The following is a 16328-nucleotide window of genomic DNA, read 5'->3' as shown; positions in this document are numbered from 1 at the left end:
ATATATATATATATATATATATATATATATATATATATATATATAGCTCAAAAAAATTAAAGGAACACTTTGAAAACACATCAGATCTCAATGGGAAAAAGAAATCCTCCTGGATATCTATACTGATATAGACTGGGTAATGTGTTAGGAACGAAAGGATGCCACATCGTTTGATGGAAATGAAAATGATCAACCTACAGAGCCCTGAATTCAAAGACGCCCCAAAAATCAGAGTGAAAAAATTATGTGGCAGGCTAGTCCATTTTGCCAAAATTTAATTGCAGCAACTCAAAATTGTACGCAGCACTTTGTATGGCCCCTGTGTTCTTGTATACATGCCTGACAACATCGGTGCATGCTTCTAATGAGATGACAGATGGTGTTGTGGGGGATCTCCTCCCAGATCTGGACCAGGGCATCACTGAGCTCCTGGACAGTCTGAGGTGCAACCTGGTGGCATTGGATGGACCAAAACATAATGTCCCAGAGGTGTTCTATTGGATTTAGGTCAGGAAAGTGTGGTGGCCAGTCAATGGTATCAATTCCTTCATCCTCCAGGAACTGCCTGCATACTCTCACCACATGAGGCCAGGAATTGTCGTGCACCAGGAGCCACTGTACCAGCATAGGGTCTGACAATGGGTCCAAGGATTTCATCCTGATACCTAATGGCAGCCAAGGTGCCTTTGTCAAGCCTGTAGCGGTCTGTGTGACCCTCCATGGATATGCCTCCCCAGACAATCATTAACCCACCACCAAACTGCTCATGCTGAATGATGTTACAGGCAGCATAATGTTCTCCATGGCTTCTCCAGACCCTTTCACTTCTGTCACATTTGCTCAGGGTGAACCTGCTCTCATCTGTAAAAAGCACAGGGCACCAGTGGTGCATCTGCCAATTCTGGTATTCTATGGCGAATGCCAATCGAGCTGCATGCTGCTGGGCAGTGAGCTCAGGGCCCATTAGAGGACATGGGGCCCTTGGGTCACCCTCATGAAGTCTTTCTGGTTGTTTGGTCAGAGACATTCACACCAGTGGCCTGCTGGAGGTCATTTTGTAGGGCTCTGGCAGTGCTCATCCTGTTCCTCCTTGCCCAAAGGAGCAGATACTGGTCCTGCTGATGGGTTATGGACCTTCTATGGCCCTCTCCAGCTCTCCTAGAGTAACTGCTTGTCTCCTAGAATCTCCTCCATGCCCTTGAGACTGTGCAGGAGACACAGCAAACCTTCTGGCAATGACACGTATTGATGTGCCATCCTGGAGAAGTTGGACTACCTGTGCAACCTCTGTAGGGTCCAGGTATGCCTCATGCTACCAGTAGTGACACTGACTGTAGCCAAATGCAAAACTAGTGAAGAAACAGTCAGAAAAGATGAGGAGGGAAAAATGTCAGTGGCCTCCACCTGTTAAACCATTCCTGTTTTGGGGTCATCTCATTGTTGCCCCCTGGTGCATCTGTTGTTAATTTCATTAACACCACAGCAGCTGAAACTGATTAACAACCCCCTCTGCTACTTAACTGACCAGATTAATATCCCATAAGTTTCATTGACTTTATGCTATACTCTGATTAAAAGTGTTCCTTTAATTCTTTTGAGCAGTGTATATATATATATATATATATATATATATATATATATATATATATATATATATATATATATATATATATATATATATATATATATATATTATTATATATATATATATATAAATAAAATAAATCGTCCTCTCTTTCCTCAAAAACAGTTCAATTACTCTGTCGTACGGATTATCCGTGCGCTTCAGTTCCATCAAAACCTCACTTTCTATCGCCATCGAAGCGTAATGCTGAAAGGCGAACCCGCCCTATGGTATTTCTGGCATAAGTTTCAATTCGCTTTAGGGCTGAAAATGTCAGCTCAACAGAAGCAGTGTACACAGGAATGCTCACCGCCAAATATACCAATGTGAACAGCTGCCCCGTGCTCTCATTCAGATTTTTCTGATGAAGGAAATCAAGGAGATCAGTGGGAGATTTTCCTTCAAAATCATCCATGGCATACATTACAGTCAGTTCTGTTTTTAGCCGAGACAGATCAAAATGCGCTCCGTGGCTCTTGTGTTAAAGTGTAGAAGGCTGCATGCGACAAATTTTACTTGTATTCCCGAAACTTCTGGGGCTCGAGGAGCGTGACAAACATCAGGTTTTCGTGGTCTTCAAATCTGGTCTGTGTCTGGCAAATAATATTGTCCAGAATCCTGCTATAGAGTTGGCCGTAGTGCACGCGACGATCTTTCGCTCGGAGTGTTTGCGGTGCGTTCAGTGGCCTCGGAGAGTTCCCCATATCGGCTTCTACCCAATTAATGGGTCTGAATAAGGTGACGTTGCCGTACGCCTGCTAGAGGGCCCTACTGACACCAACTCAAAATCTGATTTGTTGAAGCAACAGGTTAATCGACATTTATTCTGTGTTAGAGTGACAGATTGTGAACGCCTCTCTGCCTGGCAACAAATGATGGCTGAAATGTGACTGGTTAAATATTTTAATACGAAACTCCGCCTCCCACGGCTATCGAGCTGCATTCTATTACAGTATATGGACAAAAATACATTCCAGTTATGACCATTTCACATAGAATTTCGAAATGAAACCTGCCCAACTTTTGTAAGTAAGCTGTAACGATTGAGCCTCCCAAATTTCAGCCTTCTACCTACACGGGACGTTGGAGAATTAGTGATGAGTGAGTGAGTGAGTGAGTGTGTGAGTGAGGGCTTTGCCTTTTATTAGTATAGATACATTATTTGCAGTTTTATTACCGGTGGCTTTTTTGTCTCAGCTTGTGAGTGCATGAGGGTCGGGCCAAGGCTGGGTGCATCCCTGGAATCTCTACTAAAAAAACAAATAAGTCACCGTCTCTTCGACAGTGTGAATCTTGGCGGCACCGGACCGCTACACTCTTCATAGCAATCCTTACATCCTCCTTGCTAATCTAGTGTACTTCCTGATTCACTATGTCTACATCATCCAACCTTATTTCTTTTTCATTCTCTTCATTCATCAGTCTCTCAAAGTACTCTTTCCATCTTCTCAACACATCCTCCTCACTTGTCAGTACGTTTCCATTTTTATCCTTTATGACCCTAAACTGCTCCACATCTTTCTTAGCTTGGTCCCTCTGTCTAGCCAATTGGTACAGGTCCTTATCTACCTCCTTAGTGTCCAACCTCTCATACAATTCATCATACACCTTTTCTTTAGCATTCCCCACTTCTCTCTTTACCTTGTCCCTTATCTCCTTGTACTCATCTACTTTCTGCATCTCTCTGACTATCCCTCTACTTCACCATCCTCTTCCTCTGTATACTCTTCTGTACTTCCCCATTCCACCACCAGGTTTCCTTTTCCTCCTTCCTCTGTCGCAAAATTCACTATCATCCGACCTTCTTCATTCCTCTCCTTGACACCATACCTACCCATCACCTCCTCTGTTCCCTTCACCAACATGTGCATTGAAATCCGCTCCAGTTACCACTTTCTGTCCCTTGAGTACACTGTCCATCACTTCATCCAACTCACTCCAGAAATCTTCGCACACCCAACTTGCGGGGCATATGCACTAACTACATTCATCATCATACCTCCAATTTACAGCTTCATAATCATTACTCTGTTGGACACTCTTTTTAAATTTTAAATATTTAAAAAAAAAAAAAAATTAAAAGAAAAAATCAAACATAATAACACCAAATAAGGCTCTGAAACAAGAAAATGAGTCTTATTGGCCTATTCCGATGTTCGACATTATACATTGGCAATAGCAGTGTGGTAGTGAAATTCCTGCACCCACTCATGGCACATAAATGAGGTTTACTGCTGTAATGCATATGATCAATAACTCTACATGGTAGCCAATAAATGGACAAGTGAAAATAACCATAAATTAACACATACAAATCGGAAACCAAAGCCCCGACACAGCTTGGATAGAGTCACTAAATCAGGTCAATGCGGTAATGGCCACTGCCACATCTTCCAGGCAAAACACTTTGACTTTAAGTGTGGTTAATTTGACAAGTGATGCCGAAAGGAAGTGGCAAAAATGGTCAGCTCCATCTTAAGAGACAAAGGCAACCATGAGGGAAAAGGATCTTGGTGCATTTATTACACCAGAACAAATGGACAACCCATATACTGTATCAAATAAAAAACATGAGATCTATGTTGATGTTAACCTACCTTAGATGGGCAGCACAGCTAGTTTTATTTAAAAAAAAAAAGTTTTGAATTAGCCAAGCGAACTGCATATTGATACTTTGTTCACATGATCAAACAACACTCAGTATTACACATTTTCTGTGGTGTGTCATGTACGTGCACAATAAAAGCAAGAAGATGAAAGTGAGAGTTTGTGATAGAACCAAAGCATGAGGAAGCAAACTGAATTGTCACAAACCAACAATCAAATTTGACATCATATGTCGAGTCACCCTTTGAAAGGATATGGTAACAAGAGAACCAAGGGCAATGATTTTAAGTGAGTAAATCCACTGGCAATCCAATCGGCACATTAACCACTGTTAACAATGCAAAAACTGTTAATGTTCGTGATAGAGGAAATGTAAAAGTCACTATTCCTTGAGCTGTGGTAGGCTACACTTAATGCATTAGGCAGTGTCATTCAAGTAGGTCAGGCACTGACATTCTACACTGTTCATGCGCAAGCAAAACAAAAAAAAAATAATTTACAAAAAAATCTTTGGACATCTGCTCGAAGAATGCCAATGTGCGCACTCTTTTGAAACATATCATATAGACCACATATACTATACCTGCAGCAACACGGCAGTGGACACTTGACACATCTTTCAAACTGTGAGTATATTGACACTTTGCTATTTACATCTTTCTATTACACATAACATTTTTTGATGTTCATAAAAAAATCACCACTTTACTCGATTTTCCATGGGTAAAATCCAGTATTTGCAAACTCAATTAGAAAAATGTATTCTTAATGATGGAGCTCAGCAGATAATCTTTTTTTTTTTTTTTAAATGTTATTTCAAACAAGGTAAATAAAACTGCATTGTGTATATATTTTTTACAGCTTTATAACATGTCCTGCATAAATCAATCTAACCAACTTAAATTGCATTCTTACTATCCTTTTAAAAATTCATATCCTCATGCACCCATACTATAAATAATTTCACAGCTTTACCAAAGCTTATACCAAGCATTTAATGTATTTGCATATCCCTACCAGTGTAATGTAAACACCAACTTCTCCCAACCATTCAAAAACAGTTTGGTTACAAACAATTCCTTTTCCAGCATGATGGAGCACCGTGCCATAAGGAAAAAGTGATAAATGTTTTGTTACCCGAGCCACTTAGTTAAATTTTGGGTCCATGGCCAGGAAACTCCCCAGACCATTAATCCCATTGCAAAGTTGTGGTCAATCCTCAAGAGGCAGGTGGACAGCATGCCATGGCAAACTGCAGAGGTCTTGGAAAAGAAGGGCCAATACTGCAAATATTAACTTTTTGCATAAATGTAATCTATCTATCTATCTATATAGATAGATATCTATCTCTCTATCTCTATATCTATATATCTATATATATTATATATATCTATATATTATTATATATATATCTATATATTATTATATCTATATCTCTATATATCTATCTATATATAGACCTTCTACCCGTTAAGCACGGAAGGGCAGCGTCCACATTTCTCAGAATAATTTTTCTCTTAAATCACAGGAATGTAGTGCAAGGTTGTCAGGCAAAAATTTGCAGGATCACATAGAAAATGTAATTTCTATACCACAGCGGTCGTGTAGCACCTTTCACAAGGGATCTGCTACCGAGAGATGATCCAAATACATTTAAGCTGCTGTTAGTGCTACTTACCTATTGTGTTATTGTGCCTTTAAAATTTACTTTACCCGAAAGCACTCCAGTACTGCTCAATGTATCTTTAATTCTTACATGTTAATGTTTTAATGTTTAATAATTTATACACTACATTTTATTTTTATCCCTTGCACTCAGTGAGCGAAGCCACTAGGTAATCAGCTAGTTGTTAATAAAAGCCTTTGAAACGTATGAAATGCTTGTAATTATACTTCCGTATACCATAGAAACATCTGACAAAAAGATCTAAAAACACTGAAGGAACAAACTGTGAAAAAAATACTTGTTTCATTCTCAAAACTTTTGACATGACTGTAATCTTTAAAGTGTAAATAGGTGGGTAATAGTGGGGATAGAGGACAATCTATTCAGGTCAATGTAATAAAGTCTGACAGAGAATAGGGATGTCCTAGGACACTTTCATGATAAAACACAAAAGTGATGAAATGAGCTGCTCCTTTGGTAAATGTAAAATAAAACTTATTTAGGTAGTGTTTCAAAATTTACACATTGACAAGCCATGTGTGTGGCTCAGCTCATAACGTTCTGAAGCTTATTTTTCTAATGATATGACTGGTAATACGTTAATGGAAGCATCTTACTCTTGGATGAGCAACTGATGGAACTGCTAAAAACAGCATCATTTTATTGCTGAAAGCAAACGCTTAAATTTCAGTTGTTTGATTGTTTTTGAAGCCAAAGTAATTGTTCATTTGAATGACTACTAAAAGTGGCAACTGTAATGAAAATACACAACACTTACAAGTACTTAGACAGTACAGGAGTGAAAGGGATGCATTCTTTAGGTAAGAATAACTATTATGGTTGAAGTCAGTCCAGGTCATTGGCTCATTCTGGACAGTACACAGGCATTAGCAATTAAAAAAAGTTGGATCACTTATGCATGTAATGCACCTTTAAAACAAAAGAATAAAACCAGATTTTGTGGAATTCTGAAATAGATTGATCTTCAATTGACTACTTAGATCACATAAAGATAGTTTTAAACTTGGTACAACTGTAAAAAAGAAGTAGAGACAGATTTGGAAATTAAAGCCTCACGAGTTTGTGACATTTGAAGTTTGAATTAATCTGAATTGTTCATTAAATATTACTCTAAAGTATATGTTACTAACCAGTTAATATTTCCTCAATGTATTAATACAAACATAAATCTCACAAAAGGAAATATCACAAACCTGACAAAGTGATTTTCAGATAAAAGCTGATTTGAAAAAAGTATGTTGCTACAAAAGTAGCTTTAAAGAGTTTTTACAAATGGAAAGATCTAATTACTAATTTATGTAGCACAGATAATTAGTTAATTTATTAATTACATTTATATCAGGCTTTTCCAGCTTTTCAAAACACTTTATATAGACCACTTCAAACTATACCAATGTGTAGCATCCACCTTGACGATTAGACGGCAGAAATTATTGTGCCAGTATGATCACCACAGATTAGAGAGAAGACAATTAGAGACTGGGGATGATTGGGGGGCAGAATGACAAGGCCATATTTTCCAATTTAGGGAACACCCTATTTTGTTAAAAGGATACCCATGGATCTTTTATTACCACAGAGAGTCAAGACTTTGATTTTATATCATATCTAAAATACAGCAACATTTTTACAGCGCAGTGTTCCCAATCACTGCACTTGAGCACTGGGATTCACACACAGACTACAGCAAAAGCACCTCCTGACAGCCTCATCAACACCTCTTCCAGTAGCAACCAAAGCTTTCCTGATTCATCGACCATCCAAGTACTTGTCAGGCCCATAACATGCTTAGCGGTTATTTTTTTAGCTACTGAAGAGAAAATGTCAATGAAAATAATAGTACATATAGGTGATAAGTTTAATTCAACAGACTATACAATTTTTAATAAGGTGGTGGTTCTTTATTTCTTTCTTTTTAACCACTAATCTCCACTTCAACAAAACACTGAGGCCATAAATATTCTTCAATTTTTCTGAGGAAAAAAGAAGCATTTATAGGATAGGTGAATTTACTAATTGGAAGGACCAAGGAGTCATATTGGACTATTCATTATCTATATCTAGACTGTGAACAAAAAAGTGATTAAGGGCGTCAATAGGATATTAGTTTATAGTGCCTGATGTTTTAAAAAAAAAAAAAAAAAAAAAACAACACTAAAGGAAGTCAAGAAATGAGCAACAAAGCGAATTCAAGAACTACAGGGCATAAACTATGAAGAAAGATTGAAGGAGTTAAACATTTTCAATTCAGGAGAACACAGATTAAGAAGTGATATGATTGAAGTGTTTAAAATTATAATGGGATTCAGTATGGTGGATCCTAGCTCCTACTTTGAACAAAGTTCTTCAACAAGAAAATTATGACAAAAATGGAAACTTAAGGGTAAATTCTGCACAAATTTTAGAATTTTTTTTAACTCAAAGAATAGAATCACTGAATACATAACCAAATAGTGTGGTAGACAGTAGTAGTTTTCAGACTTTCAAAACTCGACATGATATTTTATTTAAAATAGACAAACAGGACGGACAGCTTTGTTGGTCTGAATGGCCTGTTCTTGTTAGAATTGTTCAAAGTTATTAAGTTGTGACAGAAAAATTGAAAACAGTAAGAGTACGTTTAAAATTTACTTGACTAAATGTGAGAGGGAGATGAGCCTTCAAGTGAGAGTTGAACAAGTCTAGCAAGGGAGCTTCACAAATAGACATATGAAAGGAATTTCAAGGAGTAGGAGCCATAAAGCCTGAATGAGCAATCAAGAGTTTCAAAAATGGAACTCAATAATACTGAAAGGTTAAGCGTCAGATGATCTCAATTTTCTGTGAGGTTGGTAAGATAAAAGTAACAGCGACAGATAACTGAGGAATTTTAAATTAGCTTTGTGAGTCACAAGAAGTGTTCTGAACATTATCCAATGTTGTAAAAGGCACCCAAGTGTAGCTGAACTAGAAGAGAAAATATGTGCTTACTGCACCTAGATGAGCATTCTAAACATGTTCCATTTGATTAGATTTAATCTGGAAGAAAGATTGGTGTAGAATTAATTATGGAATGCAATCTGGTATGATACAAAGAGCTTTTTCAGAATTGAGGTCAAAATTTAGAGATTTGCAGGTGGCAGTCAGTGCTTTATTTATACTAATGATTTACATAAACATGTATATAATTGATTATTTAAATTTCTAGATGACACTTTGGTAGCATATGAAGATACTCTTGGGTCAGCCTAGCACTAGAGATCTAAAGCTACATAGTATCCTCAATGTATAAAGCTTCTTTGAACTTAGAAATAGGTACTGTGAGGCAAAGTGGGCATTTCCTATTTTTCTGGGCCTTTTACTGGCACACAAGCCCTGTTAAGGCAGATTTACCAGGAATAAAGAAATTCAGTTGAAACCACGCCTCCCCCCAACCATTCCTGAATAAATGGCTAAACTGCACCTCATACTAATACTTTGGTGAGCTCTATACTTGAATTGATAATAAAATTGTACATCAAAGTTGAGCTGACACCTCTTTAAAAACTCCTTCAGATAAAAAGGCACCCGACGGACATTCAGTTTAGGCTTGTGATCAAAACCGAATGGTTTAAAGATGTGATGGACAAAATAATGCATCTATAAGCAGGCACTGGATCTGTAACTGGGAGGGAAGTTGATCCAATAACCAGGTTACACCTTCCTTCAAAACTACCTGCATTCTTTTCTTTGTTCTCTTTGGGGACCGGAAAGCTGACAAGCAATTCTCCTTGGAGGAACTGAACACCAACATTTGGTTCTCTTTGTGAGCTGAAAACTGATTAATCACTCTGAGAAGCTTGATAAGCAGTATTACTTCAAGAAGGGAATTTCAGCACCAACACTCTTGTGCCAAAAAGAATAACAACGGAAAACAGCAGAACAGCGAACTAAGAAAGGCAGCATCACACCACACCACAAAAAGAAAGGACCACACTGCAAAAAGAAAAACTGAACTCCGGCATAGTCCTCCACTTGAACCCAGAGCAATAACATGCAGCTTTATACAACATTGGGCATCAACTATAATGACTTGGTACAGTATCTTAAAATTGTTTATATGGGCCAAGATAAATTAGAACTCTAAATAGCCAGTAAACAACCAACCACTTCTGTGTTATGTTTGTCTCTATTGCATCCTGTCTTCTATGCAAGTATAGGGTGGCCCAGATCTAATTATGCAACTTTTAATGCAATGCAGGAAAACAATACAAGACAAAAGAATTGCTGTTCGACTGACAACGTCTCCCCGCCATTTTGGAATGCAGGGCAGGTGCTGCCATCTATCGGCAGCAAAAATAATTTTTTGTGAATTCTCTATGTAATAAACTTAAGTTATAGCATAATGAAAATTGCATAATTAGATCTGGGCCACCCAGTATATAGGCAGTTATATTTCAATAATCCTTATATTTATCATTAAGTATTATTCGGTTTCTTAAAACGAGAATGCTTCAGCTACCACCATATAAGTCTTACGGCCAGAGACAACACATGCAGATTATGGAAAAGAAAATAAATTGGGAGCCTCGCCAATTTATTTAATTAATACTGGCATTTCCAAAGGCAAACTGATATTTAACTGATTGAGTAATATCAACTTATCAGTTCATTTTCTCATATCCACACACAATTTCCTACATTTATTTGGTATCTTAATGTGGATGTCTTACTATTGTTTTTTTATTTATTAATTAATAGCATTGCTAAAGGCAACCTTGATAATTAAGTGATTGATTAACATCAATCAGTTGTTCCCACATATGCATACAACATTTCCTATAATATAGGTTATTAAAATTACTGTTGGAGACAGGGATATATAGCACTTTGTATAGAGTTCAAATCCAGAACCATTCATGAGGGCCCAGGGGCCATATTTGGAATACTGTTATTTTGATTACAAGAACATAAGACGACTGCAAAGGTTCAAAAAACAGTTACATTTATTGTATTGCTACAGGGAACAACATGCAATGAAAGAATGAAAGGATTCAATTTAAGCAAACATAGATTGCAGGAATATGTACTGTAAATTATGGAGGGAATAGGTGAATGCCAACTGTTACTTCAAAATCTCTCTCTGCCTCCTTATTTTTGTAAAAAGTAGAAATTCTTTAAGCAAAGGTAGAAAATATTCCTTCACATGAGACAGCTATATAGGAAAACATGTTCTACCAGTTTATTTGAAAACAGTACCACTGAGACTTTCAAATCACCACATGAAAATACTTGCGAATAACCAGGTGAACAGGAAACAAACAGTTTTGCAGATTGCTATAATTTGAAGGTTTAAAATGTACACATTTATGCAATACTATGCAAGGAAAATTTTCAAGTTAAGTCCAACAAGTGAGCACCTTCATATTAAAATATATTCTTTAAAGTTTACATTTTACTCCAAAACCATTTGTTAAATGGTCAAGTATATGTAAAAGTACAGTATACTAATCTGAAAAGTCTAGTTCTGCACATATTTACATTCTACTTAAGCTAATGTAAATTTCCTGTAGTTTTCAGTGATAATCAGTATATTCAATAAGTCATTTCAGTTTAAGTATAGGAAGAACACACAAGTCAACATTGCAGAAGCACTCAGCTCCTAAACCCTTGAAAAAATTATGCTCTTTTTACATTGAAGAAAGCACATTTACAAGGATTAAAGCATACTTTATCAGTTTTACCAATAAAAGTTACAAAATATATATGCGGCATAACATTTGGGTGCATTTAAGGACTGTTTCCAAACTTAAAGCATTTTTAAAATTTTTGCTTTTTACTTCACAGAGACAGAGAGAACACAAATCATGAAATAACCTCTCTGGAGGTAAATCTTAAAAACTAAATTTATTCAGTTATTGAGGTTGTTCGAAAATTTTCTATTTTAAGACAGCAGATTTTGAAAAATTCGTCAATGGTTTTTAACTAAGAGTTTTATAATTTTCAATATTCTGCACAAAACACTCTATTCAGAATATCTCAATGAAAGTGGAACTTTTCCAACACATTTCTTTAAAGAATACATCTACCAAATTTCACCTAAATTACCACCACTGTGAGCCAAGTTGTTTGAGACAGCAATAGAGGTCAGCTAGGTAGTACTGCATTTTACCATAATGACCTCAGTACACGTATCTTTGTTATTTGGTACACTGTGTTAATAAATAGGAAATGAGAGCAAGTGTGGAGCACAGTTAGCGAAACACTTACAAAACAAGTACAGACACAGTTAAAACAAGCTCAAAAACTAAAATGACACAAAAAAGTAAATCAACAAAAGAGATCAACATCTGTTGGGGGAAACAAATGTGTTTTTTTTTTGTTTTTTTTTAAGCAGTACCTCATTTTCCTTACACTTTTAAGACCTACAGTACAGTTCCATATAAAAAACATGTGCTACCAGAGTCATAAAAATATTTAAGTAACTGTTATTCATCAGTAATAGTTGAAGGATCTAGAGAGTAAACTCAATAGCTAGGATTGCACCAAACAGTCATAGCAAGGATCTATAGTATAGCTGCAGAGAACACTCTCCAATTACAGGTCAATCAAGATCTCCATTCATTCTAATCTGATCCTTAGATACACACAAAAAGAAAAAAAAAAGTTTAGGAATCAAGGTGCAGGGTGGCTGGGCTCAATCCCTAGATCAGCAATTTAGTAGCTACTCTGAGTACAGCTACTGTTCTGTTGCATCAAGAGGATCCAGATGAGATGAGGATGATGCCTGTAACCCAGGAAACAATTTGTCACATACTGTAGTCTGGAGGTTCTGCCGAAGGGAGTCTGAAGTTGTTGCCAAGGACAGTCAGGTCTGGTCTGGTCTGTTCTGTTCTGCCCTGCTCAGCCTGTTCACACTCTGTCACCTTAATAAGTACTTTAAAAGTAAGTGACCGAGTATAGAAATGCAAGATGTCACAGTATTAGAAAGAGCACCAAATATATTATATATGTGTATATACACACACATAATGAGAGAGATACACATACATACACGCACGTATATATAGGACCAAATCTACAAATCTGTATTTTAGATCATGATATTAACAGCATGTAAAGTTTTCAGCATTCAGGAATACATGCACTCCAAGAGCACTGGTTAAAAATGAGCCCTTGAGCTCTAGTTCACTGTAAGGGATACTTACTCACACCCTGCCAATATGTATTTGCTAATCAATAATTCTAGTTTCAGGGGCACATAAGGATATTGTATTGACCTGGAACAGATGTTACTTTGCAGGGTTGCTGGGCTCAAAAAAGAATAAAAAATCCTACAGATATAGTGAGGAAATGCAAATCCTTACTGTAAGTGGTCTAGAATAAAAGAAATAACCAAGACCTTTGAAGCTGTGACACAGCAGTGTCAATCACTGTAATGACTTAAAACAACACTAACACATGCAACTTAAGTACCTGGTCTCACTGGTACAAGGAAATGAAGCAAAGGTACAAATAATGGTTTGTTGTCCAGTTTCCCAGTTATCACAATAAACTGTCTGTCTAATGCTAAACGTGGTAATTTAATAATGAAACAAGTAACACAATCTTGTTTTGTCGCCATTCCGTGACATTGGATTTACAAGATATAAAAGGATATAAAAATTAGTTTGTACGTGTTCACACCGTATAGTTTATATCTATCTAGTCTCTTCGCTGACGATGTAAGCTCTAGTAGAGCAAATCTGCAGTCAAATATCTTAAAGGGTGTGGTCATTGTTATTGTTTAAGAACTCAACATTCCCGTGGTTCACTAAACGTAATATAATAAAATGGCGAACTCCTTAAACACCCTTTTATATGCGGGTACTTTTTCTACACTAAAATACTATATGTAACAAATTATTTTTGCCCTTTAGTTTTTCATATCCCCAGAGAGTTTACCAAGACTGTTTTACATCATTTTACATCATACATCAAACAACTTAATATGAATTACACAAGTTTTTGCAGTTCACCATGACAAAAGACAGATGTCGCCAACAGTTGGACCTATTAACTTTTGAAAAGAAAACACATACAAGTACACTCAAGCAATTGAAAACGGTATGGTTAATTAAATGATTAAATGGATTCGATATTAATAACTCTTTCTTAACCTGTTGATAATAATTAGTCCCTTGAAAGGGAAACTGAATACTTAAATAAATTAAAAAAAAACAATTTCATTATATTTTTTTTATGGAAAACTGTTTAATTAGTATTGCGCTTAACAGTTTTTTGCACTTATCTATGACAAAACGTGGGTATCGCTAACAGCTGGACCCGATAACTTTTTCACTTTAAACTCATGCTCTAAAGTAACAGAAAACTGTGCGGTTAATTTAAAAAAAATAATATAAGTACCTTTTCTTGACCTAGTGATCATCATTATTCCCTTGACAGAGAACTGGGATGTTTCAAAATAAAAAAATAATCCGAAAGACTATTTCATCCGCGCGACCAATATCGCTAACGACTAACGTTGCTGTTTAACACTATGTACTTGTCTATGTGACAGAATAATATTTTTGCGGGCGGTCAGCTCTCCAACTTTAAGGTCAAGTCCGCAAACAGGAAATGCGTCACACGGGCGCGAAATGAACGCAAAAGCTGAAGCCTATGGTCGGCCCGTAATTTCATTGCACATTTATTTTCATTAATATTTATTAAGGACTAAAATTGATTGACCAGTTTTGATCAACAGCAACTTTTCTTTTTAATATCTTTATATGGAAACTTTATTCATGCACGTTCCGTATTTACAATTCGCTGCGCTTAAGTAATTGTCTTTCAGAGGTTCAAGGCAAAGCAGGTTTGGAAATGACTAACCGACAAACTTTTGAGTTAGCCGTTTTGCCTGCAGTTATACTTTAATCGCCTTCTGGGGCGAGAAGTCAAGATTTTTATTATATTGTGTAATTATTTTTGCGTGTAGACTACAGTGTGCAATGAAATTCAGATTTGCATGTGCTTATCAACATCACACAATTCTGGCGCCATGATTAGCGTGTACTCAAAATTTAATCTCTCCCTACCTGAAAAATCTTAGATGAGGACACCCTTAATCGCAAAGCAAGAACCATTAGAGGAGAGGTCCCTCTCCCACCTGGACAGAGGCAGTGGTGCTGTAAGAATTATGTTTTTGGACTTCTCTAGCGCCTTTAACACCATCCAACCTCTGCTCCTTAGAGACAAGCTAACTGAGATGGGAGTAGACTCACACCTGGTGGCATGGATTGTGGACTATCTTACAGACAGACCTCAATATGTGCGTCTTGGGAACTGCAGGTCTGACATTGTGTGCAGCAATACAGGGCGCCGCAGGGGACTGTACTTTTTCTGGTCCTGTTCAATCTATATACATCAGACTTCCAATATGACTCGGAGTCCTGCCACGTGCAAAAGTTTGCTGATGACACTGCTATTGTGGGCTGCATCAGGAGTGGGCAGGAGGAGAAGTACAGAAAGTTAATCAAAGACTTTGTTACATGGTGTGACTCAAACCACTTACACCTTAACAACAGCAAGACCAAGGAGCTGGTGGTGGATTTTAGGAGGCCTAGGCCCCTCATGGACCCTGTGATCATCAGAGGTGACTATGTGCAGAGGGTGCAGACATTTAAATATCTGGGAGTGCAGCTGGATGACAAATTTGACTGGACTGCCAATACTGATGCTCTATGTAAGAAAGGTCAGAGCAGACTGTACTTCCTGAGAAGGTTGGCATCCTTCAACATCTGCAGTAAGATGCTGCAGATGTTCTACCAGATGGTTGTGGCGAGTGCCCTCTTCTACACGGTGGTGTGCTGGGGTGGCAGCATAAAGATGGAAGACGCCTCACGCCTGGTCAAACTTGTTAAGAAGGCAGGCTCTATTGTAGGATTAAAGTTGGACAGTTTAACATCTGTGGCAGAGCGACGGGCACTAAGCAAACTCATGTCAATCATGAATAATCCACTGCATCCACTTAACAGTGTAATTTCCAGGCAGAGGAGTAGCTTCAGTGACAGACTTTTGTCACTGTCCTGCTCCACTGACAGACTGAGGAGATCGTTCCTCCCCCACACTATGCGACTCTTCAATTCCACCCGGGGGAGTAAATGCTAACATTAATTTTATTTACATTTTTTTCATTTTTATTACTATTTAATTTAATATTGTTTCTTTGTATCAGTATACTGCTGCTGGATTATGTGAATTTCCCCTTGGGATTAATAAAGTATCTATCTATCTATCTATCTATCTATCTATCTATCTATCTATAGTTAAGACGTTGTAGTTCCATAACGCTGCGTGTATTTTTATGCATTATGGGATTTTTTTTTTTAACAAATGAGCCAAAGTCAACCTATAGCTCTCAAAAACGTGGACTTACCGTAACACGATGTCAGTTTTGCTTATCACGAAACA

At 37.2% G+C, this 16328-nt stretch overlaps 1 protein-coding gene across 1 annotated transcript in view; it reads right to left on the bottom strand.

Moving 5' to 3' along the window:
- Positions 1 to 14492, bottom strand: part of si:dkey-103i16.6 (uncharacterized protein LOC557125 homolog) — a 99383-nt gene extending 84891 nt beyond the window's left edge. The window contains exon 1 of the mRNA XM_039761631.1: positions 14283 to 14492. Coding sequence (XP_039617565.1) covers positions 14283 to 14307 — 25 coding nt within the window. The 5' untranslated portion in view covers positions 14308 to 14492. The remainder of the gene's footprint in view (positions 1 to 14282) is intronic.
- Positions 14493 to 16328: the final 1836 nt, after the last annotated feature.

Source organism: Polypterus senegalus, chromosome 8 (genome assembly GCF_016835505.1).
Source record: "Polypterus senegalus isolate Bchr_013 chromosome 8, ASM1683550v1, whole genome shotgun sequence".
NCBI classification, from domain to species: Eukaryota; Metazoa; Chordata; class Cladistia; order Polypteriformes; family Polypteridae; genus Polypterus; species Polypterus senegalus.
Note: the sequence above shows the minus strand (reverse complement) of the source record. Positions and strands in the feature narration are given on the sequence as shown.